The sequence below is a fragment of the Carica papaya genome, chromosome 6, assembly GCF_054855325.1.
Source record: "Carica papaya isolate Zhongbai chromosome 6, ASM5485532v1, whole genome shotgun sequence".
NCBI classification, from domain to species: Eukaryota; Viridiplantae; Streptophyta; class Magnoliopsida; order Brassicales; family Caricaceae; genus Carica; species Carica papaya.
In genome coordinates, this window is record NC_142314.1 from 15058908 (window position 1) to 15073084 (window position 14177).

Sequence of the window (14177 nt, forward strand, 5' to 3'; positions counted from 1 at the left end):
TGCAGGAGAATTAAAACCTCAAAATCGTGTAAGACTTTGGCTTTGAACAGCCAAAAAACTGATTCTCCCTGTCTGAATCCGGTTTTGAATGTCCTGTAACTAAAGTCTCGCTTCAGGCTTCTTTACAGAGATATAAATACATCTCTGATATGTCTTTACTCCAAGTTAAACATGATGATTTAAGAACTTGGGCTGAACAAAGGCTCAACTGAAATTCCAACCACACAAATATAAACAAAATAATTTTGCTTCCAGACCAAGAACTCCAGCTAATATCAAGCTATAGTATGCCTGACTAGATCTTTTTTTTTTTTTTTTGTGCAACCCCAATACTTTGAACACAAAGTTCATAAGCGCCACTTGAACCTCCAACCTCTAACCTCAATTTTATGGAGATTGAGAAGTACTACATGACCAAAAGGCCAAGTGTTTACCTGACTGAATCAAAATTGATGCATGAGAAATGGTAATGAATTTTCTCCTAGCAAGTCTTCCTTTGATCTGGCTTTGTATGACCAGAGCAGCTCTATGTTTCTGTATTAAGATTGCATATTCCTTTCGCGTTCTTTCCCCGCGAATAACTGTAAAACAAGATATATGAGAATCAATGTCCTAAGTTCTTATGACAAAAGCTTGATTATTTCTCACAAGGAAAACAGTGACTCAATCTAAAAGAGGAAGGAGGAAATACATGACTGAAGAGTTACAATCCCAGTTCTGAGCTCCTTGAGATAATTGCGAGCTTGGTGACCTCTAAAGCAGCTTTGGACACGCAAAATTCCATGGAGGGTACGGTTCCTTGTATCTTCGAGAACCCCAATCTGCAACAAGTGTTATTTCTTCAAAATAAAGAAATAGAAATCCCTTTTTGGCCCCACGAAATTAATTGGTGAATCAGTGTTAAAGTCAATTCTTCTCATTAAAAATACTTTGAGCCCTTCGGTTGAGGAACAGTTACAGCAAATTGAAGAACAGCATGGACTCTCCATAAGCTAAATACCAAAAGATACCCATTAAATAAGGAATAACTTGAACCTGTTATAAATTTTCAGTTGCTAACTAGGCATAATATGCACTCTGCATATCTGATTTTCAGCCCATGAGATACGAAATAGTTTGCTACCCCACCACTTAACCTCTACCATCTTCAAGTAAATGAAAGGTCTCCTTTCTTTAGCAAGTCACTTCATATCATGTTTGATCATTCATTTTGACCAAAGAGGGAAGAAAATAGGAAGTGAACTACCCACCCGGAAGTAAAAAGAAAAGAAAACCAACAGGAATCATAAAACAACAACTTTCTATTTCACCTGTCCTGTGCGGAAAAACAATTTCGTGTAGCCAACTTGATACATCTCAGGTAAAATATTAAACTGGTGAAGAATTGCAACCGAAACACTAAGTGGATCCTTTGATGCAAGATTCTCCAGCAGAAGAAAACCATACCTGAGGCAATAATTCACAACAAAACCCTCAAGATCCACCAAAGTAATTGTAGATTCTGAATGCATAAAATATTTGAATTTGATATACAAAGAAAGAAAGTTCTGGAGGAAGGCTTGCTACAACCTTCGGGCAAACTTCTGATGAGACATTCTGGTCGGGAAGCCAGAACGTGAAATCCGAACTACCTCTAGGACCCCACAACATCTTAACTGCTGCAGTACAAGTCCTTGTCCATACAATCCAGGAGATTGGAGATTGTTGGGCTTTATACAGCGAATGAAATGCGGGGTTGTGTTCTCCAAACGTTGCATCAACTGGAATAGTTGACCCTACCCATCAAGTAATCAAACACAAAAGGAAAAATAAGGTTACCAAAAGAAATCTGGTCCCTAGGTAAAAAGTAATCCTTATAAGAGTAAAATTTCTAAGCTACACAATTTACAGAAAAAAGAAATTTTGTTTGAAACTACTTCCACACAATAATAAAAAAAAGAAAAGGACACTAGATTTATATCATTCTAGATAGAGCCCTTCCAAAAGTTTGATTGTGGTCAAATAAAGATAAGAATCTTAAGAATAAAATACCTATCCATAAAAATTTCATAAAATATTTCTTCCATTTAAAATTTAAACCTCAAAAGAGCTACAATCTCCATAAATTTATCAACTCCCATAAAAGTTTACCAGTTTGGATAATTGAAAGGCAAGAACAAGATTTAGGTGTCCTTAATCTCCTTACATTGGGTTCCCAACTAAAAGGGAAACTATCTGAAAACAATCAGATAATAATTATTACAAAAGTCATTTGCCAAACACAGGATTCACAAATTGTTCGTCAATACAAAACATGGAAGAATGAAAATCATAACCAAATGGAAGAGTACAAATTAAAAATGATTAGGCTCAAATAAAGGAATGCTACCTAGATTGACGAGAGTAATGGGGTGTAAAAGTGTGGAGATGTTGATTAAATACTTGAGTTTACCTTTGGGAACCAAATATAAAGATATGAGGATGTGAGGATGAGAGATCCTGTGATGGCAAGGCCTGAGAGGAGATTGACGGGATGGCAGAGAAACCTCTTATCTAAATAGGGGAGACTCACATTCACTAAAAGTACATTGACCAACCTCCTCATTTATTACATTCCCTTTATGATAATCCTAATGAGTGTTACCAAGAGACTGGAGTCTCAATACCGGAGGATCTTTCTCAGTCAGGTCTTTCTATAATTATTTGAGTAAGAATGACACCACGGAAAGCAGTTTTCCTTTCCAGCAAATTTGAAAGGTTAATGCTCTAGCCAAAATTGCTTTCTTTGCATGGGAAACAGGTGGGTATATCCTAATTATTAAAAAGCTGATGAGGAGGAAAAAGATTTTGGCCAGTGGATGTTTTTTGTGCAAAAGGGAGGCAAAGCCTTGTAATTACACCCCTCTTTAGTGTCTGCTTGCATATAAGTTATGGATCATGGCTTACAAGTTACTAAGAATCAGCAATGATTGATTCGGTAAGGAAAAGAGTTTGGGCTTGGAGGGGTATTAGTGGAGGGAATTAAAATGTGAGTCTCAATTCCCTCGCTATCTTTTGGGTAGTATGAAAAAAAAAGAACAAGAGAGTTTTTGAGGGGGTGGAAATAGATCGTTTCAGACCTTAGGTGTTTGTTATCCTCTTTATATAATGGAGTATTTTAGGAATCTTATTGATATTTTGATTAACATATAAATACTTTTTTGTATATGGGTTGGCACCCCCTGGGTGCTTGTGAATTAATGAATTATGCGATACTTTTTATTCCAAAAAAGAGATGAGCTCACATAAAGGATCCCATGTTATCTCTTGCATTATTTAAAACAGTCAACAAAGCTGCTTAGCTAAAATGCTTCCACCAAAAATTGTGTTCAGCTCAAAAGCATTATATCATACGCCCGGAAAGAATTGATATTATTCTTGTCAGTTATTAAATATGAATCAGAACACTGAAAAGATATCATTTTCAATACATTTGTCTAAAATTCCTCCAAGAACTTTGTCAACATTACGAATATTGTGATCACGAATCAAGTTAAATAGTTCATATTTATTAAACTCCAAAAATTGGAAAAGCAATGTACCTTAAATTTTGTTGTTACACTCAGCTTTTGGGAATCTGCTCCGCCTGCTTTATATAATGGACCAACTACAGGCTTCACAGACTGTGTAAGCATACTAGCAGCAAATATTTGAGGAAGGACGCAGGAGCATGAAGACAAAAGCTGAATAGAATCCAAATGCAGCAGATCCCTGTTCTTCTCCAGAAATCCACTTGTGTCATATGTAACCTGAGCAGGGGACCAAGTGAAACTGTCAATCAGCAAGTCAGGCAGCAAGACCAACGATGAACCCCCTTGATTAGCATGTCAATTTTGTTGGTACACGCTGAAAACAATTTTGTTAAAAATGAGAGAGTGTGTGCATGCGTGTGTGTGAAAGATCACCTACCTCCCCTGCATAATGACAGACAGTGAAAGCTTTACTTCGTTCTCCTCTGAAGCAAGAATTAGAATTTAGATGCTGTTTAAGTTTGTTGGCAAACGTTAAATCTGTTCCATTAGGAAATGTGGACTCCTCATCTAACAAAGACAGCAGGCCCAATGGTTTCTGCATAAGCCTCAAAAGTATTAGATTCATGGAAGCCATTTTGCCAATCCTCATAATAAACACTAAAGAGAATTAGTAAGTTTACTTCAGAAGTTAGCAAGACTATATAGCAGAATTAATGTACATGCTTCAAATACTAACAAAAAGATATACCCACAGAAAAATTTAAGGTAACTTTGACAAAATATTACCGAGTCCAAAATATGCAGAATGCAATCTGAGGCAGATAGATGCAGTGGAGGTGCCAAGTGTGGACAGACACTTGAAATACCTTTTATCCCTCAGGGAGTGGGGAATCTAGTTGCAGAATGTCAGAAAGAGTACATGACCAAAAAATTTGGTTTTACCAACATTCCCGTCTAAAGGAAACATCACAGGGAAGTCAACGCCATTTTCCATTTAACTATTTTCAATCAACTTTTAAGCGCCCCCAACCCCAAGAAAAAAGGGCTAAAAAATCAGTGATGATCTGGCCAAATACATAATATCAACTGAACAAGTTCTCTCTCCTTTAAATCAAACAAGGTAAAATTACCTTGATGGACTCATAACTCATAAGGCATTAATAGTAAGTAATAATTTTGTTCAGATTTGCTAATATTGAGTCACGAGATAACTTGTAGCTCAAAAGCTTTTCACAACCATTAACCTATTTCATTCACAACAACCTTTTAGCACTGAAACTAATTGTAGAACCAAGCAAACCAACTTTACATAAAACAAAAAAAAACAATCTCAAAAGCATGGTACAAATTAGAAGAAGATATGCCCCTCTTCGTATGTCCAGCTTAGAATAATACCTTTAAAAAGAATGTTGAAGATCAAGTTCAAGTTTATTTAATATCCTATTATGATAGTTTCCAAATGATTTTTAAGCACTAATACTAAATTAAATAGTTATTCCTAGAATACAAGAAAAAGAAGTGACTTCTTTTGGACCAAAGTGGACACATCAGAAGCATTTTACCTTTTCAAAGAGATTAAGACAATCTTGGTTGTCTTCGAAGTCAACTTTGTTCCAGTCAATTCCGTCTTGGATATATTCCTGAGAAAATGAGAAGGAGGAAATATAAACATGTGCTTCACTGCTTCAGTATTCCCACAAAATCATAACACAGACATATCCAGTAAAGTTATTTGTCATTAAAAAATGTGGAGATCAAATAAGAAGCAGAAACAGCAACCAATTTCAATATATACAACAACCAATTTCAATTTATACTTCTCAAGTTATGGATAGCCATCTAGAAGGATATTAATTTTCCACAACTTGGTCTATGTTATCATTACATTAATGCAAAGCAGATCTTCAAAAAAAAAATTAATGAATTCAGCATTAAAGAGGGCACAAGGCAACAGTTACTTGAATAAGAAATTAGAACCAATTCTTACTTCCATGGATAAAGTCAGGTAATACAACTAGGCTGAAGATGACAATAGAAAACTGTGAGGTAAACATAATTAGTCAATTCTTCTTCTTCTTGATAGAATAGATTTATATTCTGTTATGGTAACAAATTTCAGATTTTGTTTTTAAATGCGTTCTACCTCAAGGTGGACTTTGATTGGTCACTCTTGCATAAATATAATTTTTTTTTTAAATAACAAGTATAAAGTGTATCGTTAAATATAGGCACCAAGGGAGTATAAACCCATGTACAAAAATATTTACAAATCAGTAAGGATATCAATAACTTCTCTCAAATCTTTCATGTAATACAACAGTTGACACATAACCAACAAACCAATGGTCTGAAACCATCTTTCATGGATTTTGTCAATACCCTCTTCTGCCCCTACAAAAACTCTTCAGTTTTTTCTTTCCACACAATACAAAATATTTCCAGTAGAATAAACCCCAATTATTTTTTCTGAAACAACCAATCCCTTACAAGCTCATAATTCATCCTTCAAAGTACCAGCCATAACCCAATTAACGCCAAGTAATCCACATGCCATTGACCACAAACTGTGTGCAATGGGACACCAAAGTATCAAGTGGTTGCTGGTTTCCTCCGCCCCCTTGCATAAACAGCATCAGTTCACCATAACCTTTCCCCTCCTTTTTAGCTTATCAATGGTCAAAATGCACTTCCGACCTGCTTCCCACACAAAGAAAATTGGCCTTCATCTTCTAAATCTATCGGTAAGAGAAACTGCTCTTCATGAGCTCTTTCTTAGCCAAGTATCTGTAAAAAGACCTAACAGTGAATTGCCCGGAAGTGTTGAGCATCCAAACCGGTTGGTCATAGTCCTTATTCAATGAAACCGACTCCAGTGTACTCAACAGAATTTTGTATTCATTAATTTTTCAATCGTTGAGATTCCACAAGTTCTCCATGTGCCACTCCCTGCTTCCATCACCATCACCAAAAGCCTCTTTAACAGGTATGTCTTTATATCGAGCAATAGTGTAAATCTACGAAAAGCTGATTCTTAATGCTCCATCTTCTAGCCAACAATCTGACCAAAAACCAATTCTACTCCCATCTCCAATTCTCCAATGCAAACACTCCTAAAACTTGTCCTTTCCCATATATAATCTTTTCTACATCCCTCTACCATGTGGTCCCACCAACACTCTAGAATACCATCCTCGGTCATCATGTCATACTTTGCCGCTATGACCTTCGCCCAAAAAGCATCTCTCTCCTTCATGAATCGTCACACCCACTTCCCTTAAGCACCTTGTTCATCCCCAACATAGATCTCAAACCCAGAATTTCCTTCACTTATTGATCACTTCATCACATCCCACACCACCAAGTGGTATTTCCTTTTCTCCTCTGAGTCATCTCAAAGGAACCTGCATTGAATGACTTCTAATTCCTTGGTAACATTTGCTGGCAATGTTACAAGTGACATGTAGTAAACAGGAAGATTTGATAAGGTGTTTTTGATGAGAGTTTATCGTCCTCCCTTGAATAGCAAACTTCCCTTCCACCCAGATAGCCTCTTCTCAAATTAAGTAACAATTGGATCTCACGTCTTCACAGCTTTATATATAGCACCCAAAGGCATGCCCAACTACTTAATCAGTAGCTTCACTACCTTATAGCCAAAAACTTTTGCTAACCAGGTAGTGTCATTCCATCACCCAACTTAACCATGTCAAACTTTGTGAGGTTAATATTCAGGTTAGAAATAGCTAGAAAACAAAGTAGAACACATCTTAGGTTGAGAAGAGAATTAACATCCGATTGACAAACTACCAAAATATCATTCGCAAAAACTAGGTGTGAAACCTCTTCAGCCCCTTTCTCCTCTCCCAGTATTAGCCCTTTGATCAAATCCAAATTCTTGACCCATAAAAACAATTTGTTTAAAACCTCCATGACAATAATAAACAAAAAGGGGGATAGTGAGTCCCCTTGTCTGATACCTCTAATTGCCTTGAAGAATGACGAAGGTTCCCCATTCACCATGATCACGAAGGAGGATGTAGTGACACAAGCATTAATCTACTTCCTACATTTTATTCCAAACCCCATTCTTGTGAGCATCTAGTCCATAAATCCCAAATTGATATGCCCATAAGTCTTTTCCATGTCTACCTTACACAACACCCCACCTACTCTTGCATAAATATACATAAAAAATGAAATCACAATTCACCAAGAGAAATTATTCTAAAAATTTACATGGTATCAGACTTTCTCATCCAAAATGAGCTACAACACTAATATTGTCATGTCTTCCACTTCTTTTTCCTTTTTTCCTTCCAGAAATTCTTTTCTTTTTTCCTCTTTCCCTTCATTTAGAGTTTCCAACATAAGAAATTAGGTCAGTGAACTCTAAACTTCACTTTCTTAGATATGAAATCCTTGTTCATCTCATCTAGGTTATGGCATACTTGAACACGTTGATGGCAAAAGTGTTCGTCCTCCTTTAATGGATACAAATGAAGCAGGCAAGGAAGAACCTAACATAGATGCTCTTCTCTGGAAACAACCCGATTCTTTTATCCTTTTTTGGATCGAAGCCATTGTTTCCTCTGATAACCTACGTAGTTTGCTCAAACCCAATCAGACATTAACCACCCATCCAACATGGCAAGAGATTGAAAACCTTCTTCATGATCAACCACAAGCCCCACTCCACCTAAAATATGAGTTCTATAGTACCAAGTAAAATGACCTCTCCATAGATGTCTACCTCCAAAAGCTTAAAACTTTATACGATTTGCTTATTTCCATATTCAATAAGAGGATCTTTTATTTCAAATCCTTGAACGCTTATCTATTGATTACAAAGACATAGTTAAGAATTTTCTACTAGCAAAGAGATAATAATTGTTCTATTCAGTTCGCACCATTTAATTTTTGCGTTAAGGATCTAACAACATGGCTCAAATTGTCCAGGTGATACATACTTCTTCCTCTCTCACTGTCATATCCTCTTCTAGCAAAGCTCCTCTAAAATCCGCCAACTTTGCATCTACCATGTAAGAATTTTGGCATCAGGATTTTGGTCATTGAGGTGTCTCCACATTAGCAAAAATAAAGTTCTTACCAACAACACCTCCTTTGGGATCCATCTCTGGAGTTTCTTCTTGTTCTGCTTGTAATTTAGAAAAGAATATTAGACAAACTTTTCCTACTTCTCATGTCAATAGTTAATCCATTTGAAATAATATACATTGATGTTTGGACATGTCTTATTCCTTCCTTTCCATGTGTTTGATATTCTGTTATTTTTCTAGATAAATTCACTTATTAAATTTAGGTCTTTCCTTTAACACAAAAATCTCAAGTTTTGATACTTCCATACATTTTTATAATTTATTTCTTGCTCAATACAATCTTATAGCCAAGAATTTTCAATGTGATGAAGGTGGTGCATCTCTAAATAAGTAATTCTCAGATTTTGCCTCTCAAAATGGTCTACACACAATTTTCTTGTCCCTACACTGCAGGAAAATGGTAAAGCAAAACCCACGCATGGAACATTAATTGGAATGGCTCAAACTATCCTAATTCAAGCTTCCATGCCACCAATATTTATGGCTGAAACATAGCAAACTTGTCTCTATTTGTTGAATCAATTGCCACCAGTTACAACCTCCCACGTAACACCCTTCAAGATGTTGCTCCGCCAGCACCCAGAATTCTCGTACATGTATTTGGTCGCAGTTATATTCCTAATTTAAGGCCATAAGATCCCATGAACTGTCACTTCTATCCGTTATTTGCATGTTTGTATGCTATGCTGCAAATCAGTTATTTTCAAGAACATTATTTTCTATTTTCAAATCCAACCCCAGATCATCCTTTCTCGGCTACCTCCCTTAATTTTTCTCCTCCTTTCTCTCAGCTCCTTATCTTCTTCCTAACCAAATCTTATCATTATCTTCAGCCTGCTCAAACTTGAATTCATCCTATCAAAAATTATCCTTCCATCAAGCATGCTCTGCTTCAAATTTTAAACACTCCTATGCACTACATATATTATCTCACACTTAAACTTCCAAAACCCTGATAATATACGGTCGCAGAGAGTTCAAACTTCTGATTTTCTCTCCAGCTATCGATTCTCCCTTTGCCCTCTGCTAATTTCTTATCCAGCTCCAGTTGTCGCACCCTAATCTTCTCATCTGCCACCCTTTTCTCAATCAGAATCCAATCATCTATCTCAACCAAAAGTCCCAATTCAAATTCATCCTCATCTGTTGTCACAACATCCATGCATAGTGTGGTCACCCAACCCAGAACTAGACATAACAAACTAAAAATACTCTCTACCTTTGTGGTCGAGCTTCCTCCAAATTCCACCAATTCCAACACTATTCCTCTTGAACCTAAAACCTTTGTTGAAGCAAAAAAACCACCTATTTGGAAACGGGCAATGGCAACTGAGTACAATACTTTAAAGGGAAATGAAACCTGGTCCTTGGTTCCTCCTCACCATGGTATCAGTATTGCAGGGTCTAAGTGGGTCTCTTGTGTCAAAGATAAGTCATGTGGAACACTTAAATGACTTAAAGCCAAATTAGTGGCACAAGCTTTCAAGCAACATTTGACTGACTATGATGAGACATAAAACCTAATAACGAAAAGCAAATCAATTCGTCTCAGTCAATGCCTTGTTGTCTCTTTTTTGTGGCCAATTCATCACTTGGATGTCAACAATGCATTTCTCAATGGTTACTTAAAAGAATATGTTTACATGCACCAAAAGCAGGATTTTAAAGATCCTGAACATCCAGATTATCAAATATTTGCAGCATTTATTTTTTCCCTTGGTTTCCATGGCAACATAGCAAGCAATTCCATATTTCTTTATTGAAGCAATCACGGAATGGCCATTACCTTGCTTTATGTGGATGACAACATCCTCACTACCTCTGAAAATTTGTTGCAAAGCATCTTGTAGTTCGAAAATGAATTTGCTACAAATAATCTTACTACCTTAAACTAGTCCCTGAGTATCAAAGTCACTTTATTTTTTTGAAATAAAAGGAGTATCAAAGTCACTCTTAACCGAAAACTCCACTGCCTAGACTAGTTCAAAAATGCTCAGGAATTATTACAGCAAAGTGGTTCTGAAAATTGCAAAGCAATCTCTTCACCATATCAACTTCAAGGTTCATTACCTTTTCTGTCTCTGACCTACTCTATATCGCAGCGGTTTTTAAAAAAATAAAAAGTATGGTAAGATTCATTAATCCACAAGCACCAAGAGGGTGCTAACCATGTACAAAAAAAAATTATATATTAATCAAAATATCAATAAGATTCTCAAAATTCTCCATTGTAAAAAGAGGATGACTCATAATCGAAAATCCCAATGTTTTGAGCTATCTATCTCTAACCCTATCAAAGTCATCTTCCACCCCTTTCAAAAGCTCTTATGTTCCTCTCGCCCCCACCACCCAAAAGTTAGCAAGGGGAATGAGACTCACATGTTTCTTCCCTTTACTAATACCTCTCCAGGTCAAAATCTCTTCCCTCATTTAAACTCTATATTTATATCGCAGTTTAGTGGAGACACTACAGTACCTCACTTTCCCTCACCCCTAATTTATGCTTTGTTATTAATCAAGCACGCCAACAAATGCATGCTCCCGCGAGGATCATTTTCAGGTCGTTAAACGCATACTAATTTATGTTCAAGGCACTATCGATCATGGTCTTCAGTTGTACTCCAATTCTTCTTACAGACTCACTAGCTACTCTAATGCTGATTATGGCGGAGTCCAGACACATGATGCTCTGCAACTGGGTATTGCATCTTTTTATGATCCAACTTGATCTCATGAAGGCCAAGAAACAAAATATTTTTTCCCATTCTAGTGTTTAAGTGGATTATCATGCAGTGACAAATCTAACTTGGATCAAAAATTTATTTCGTGAACTACATGTTCCCTTAGAGACCAAACCAGTCCTCTGGTGTGATAATACTAAAACTGCCTAAAAGGCTTCTAATTCAATTCAATATGCCTTTTTAAACATATTGAGTTGGATATTCACTTCATTAACGCATAAGTCTAAACCGAAACATTACAAATTCATTATATCCCGAGTCAAGACCAATTAGTTGACATCTTCACCCAAGATCTTATCTCAAAGCTTTTTCACTTATTAAGGATCAATCTTTGCACGCTTCCATGTGCAGATGGAGGGAGGATGATAGAGTAGATTTATATTCTATTCTCGGATTTTATTTTTAAATGAGTTCCACCTCAAGGTGGAGTCTTACTTGTAACTTTTGTATAAATACACATCACAAATAAAATCACAATTCACCAAGTGAAATTATTCTGAAAATTTACAGTACTTGTCTCTCTTAACTTTTATAATTGTGACCATAATATCCATATTATGCAAATGATAAAAGGCTCCCAAGCCTTTCATATGCTAACCATATTGCTACCTCATGCAAATTACAAAAGAGCCACTTGACTTAAAGGCTCTGACGACAATGTTTTAGTACTATGAAGTGTTTACTCTATGACCTATCTGGTAAAATACTAAACCTCACTTAAGGAATTGGTTGACACATTTTGGAAATCCATATTTTCTTGTTGTATTATGCTTTGATCTGAAGAATCTGAACAAGAATAACTTTGAATAAAATAAGAAATCAAACAAGACTGATCCAGGAATTTCTTTTTTTGGATAATATTGTTAAACACATACTATTCAATGCCCTACATTACCTCCTGCTCCAGCTTGAATAAATGACGGTTAAAGTGTTGCTGCAATCTCTCATTTGCATAATTTATGCAGAACTGCTCGAAACTATTTCTCTGCAGAAAATTGCAACATACATCAACTGATCCAAAGCCATAAATACTATTGCTTGTGTATAAGAAGAGATGGACAAAAGCAATGGTATGATGAAACTGAAACATACATCAAATGACTCAAAGCCATAAATATCAAGAATGCTGATGGATCTGCCTGTTCGCCTTTTGCCAACAGCAAGCGATTTGTTGATTTGTTCAACCAGCCAATCAAACAAGCAAGCATAAATTGATTTTGCTAAAGCATCTCTTGTATCGATGGCCTGAAAAAATAAAAAGAGAATTGAACATGCTGTTAATCCAATAAGATGGCCTTAAACTCCCCTTCAAGATGAAATTCATTGATTCATGACTGAAGATACCCCCTCCTATTGAGTGCTTGCATTAATTGAATGTTTGCGTATGCAAGTCTAAAAGTACCAGACAAAGGATGTGGTATCAAAAGAATTGTTCTTACCTGCGACAATGTTAGCTTCTGCACGATATTGTCATTACCAACTCTCATTTTGCGAGTTGATAAAGCAAGCTTAATGTCTTCGGTGTTACATCCAATCAGTTTAGCGACATTGACTAGGCCTGAATATTTGAAAGTGCTTTTCAGTTAAATAGTATAAAGCTAAAGCACTGTCTAATAAAGAACAATATGCTCTGGGATTTTAATAATAAAAGCATTCACTGCTGAGATAAGAGATGTGAAAGAAACATAAATATATAGGTATAAATCACATTGAGATTGTATCTAACAGTTAAACCAGTCAAAAATTTCCAAACACGAAATTCAATATGTCGTTCTTGTAAGTTGAATTGCCATATGGTCCATAGGTCGTTCTTGTGGCTGAGCATCTGATGGCGATGCCTTAATCTGCCACACATGAAATGTGTTGTGAATTCTACCATCTATGGTAGCTGGAGCTTGTAAGCTACCTTACCTACTCATAGTATGACCTTAAAGGGGTTCGAGTAAAGATGACTAAGCTTATGATTGGAGCATTGCTCCAAAGTATTATGTCAATAAGGTTGTTATCTCACATATACATGTTGACCCACCTGAAATGTGCGATCGGTGTGGTCGCGATGGGCTTTTTCTATATGAAACTTGTCTGCTTATCATGTATTGATCGAATGTAAGAACTTTAGAATCTCCAGTTAAATATGGGATGCATAATAGTTAAATGGGTATGATATTATTTGCTCAATGATAAGTGGCATTCTACCATATTATTAGAGTATAAACAATTGATTGGACCATTTCCTACCAACTTAAACTTTTAGGATAATTGGTTTAGTAAATTATTTAAAATGGTATGAGGGCCAAAAATCCAACTTTCAAATCCTAGTTATTACATTTCTCTTTAAAACAAATTTGGCACAATGATAGACAAGTGTGTGCGTCAGTCTAGCGAGGGTATGATGAAAGGGTGTCTTATAGTATAATAATTGATTGGATGGATCCCTATTCGCTGAAACTTTTGAAATAATCAGTTTAATCAACTACTTAAGATATAGATCTTATTCAGTTGGTGTATCATAGCACATCCATCTTGAGTATCAAGGTATCCATTTACTACTTCTGTTTAGCCATCTGACTAAGGGTGATATATTGTGGAGTAGTTGAGAGAAGCCCCTTAATACTAAAACAAATCCTGCCAAACTGCACCTAAAAATAAGGAGTCACGGGTACTAACTACAGGTTCCAATAGACCATATAGTGCATAAACAATATCTATGAATTTATGAATAATTGTAGCAACAAAATATGGGTGAGTAAGAGCAATAAAATGTACATACTTGGCAAGGCAACCAACTACCAACAAATACTACTTCCTTCCCCCTCGACATAGGTCCA

The 14177-nt window shown here is 36.1% G+C and overlaps 1 protein-coding gene across 3 annotated transcripts in view; it reads right to left on the reverse strand.

Annotated features, from left to right (window-relative positions):
• Positions 1-14177, reverse strand: part of ATM1 (myosin 1) — a 34703-nt gene that overhangs the window by 2287 nt on the left and 18239 nt on the right. For all 3 annotated transcript variants that reach the window (XM_022041168.2, XM_088223228.1, XM_022041170.2), the window contains exons 13-22: positions 12789-12907; positions 12442-12594; positions 12245-12334; positions 5054-5131; positions 3928-4086; positions 3561-3767; positions 1570-1775; positions 1311-1446; positions 692-821; positions 435-581 (exon numbers count right to left, since the gene is read on the reverse strand). In XM_022041168.2, coding sequence (XP_021896860.2) covers positions 435-581; positions 692-821; positions 1311-1446; positions 1570-1775; positions 3561-3767; positions 3928-4086; positions 5054-5131; positions 12245-12334; positions 12442-12594; positions 12789-12907 — 1425 coding nt within the window. The remainder of the gene's footprint in view (positions 1-434; positions 582-691; positions 822-1310; positions 1447-1569; positions 1776-3560; positions 3768-3927; positions 4087-5053; positions 5132-12244; positions 12335-12441; positions 12595-12788; positions 12908-14177) is intronic.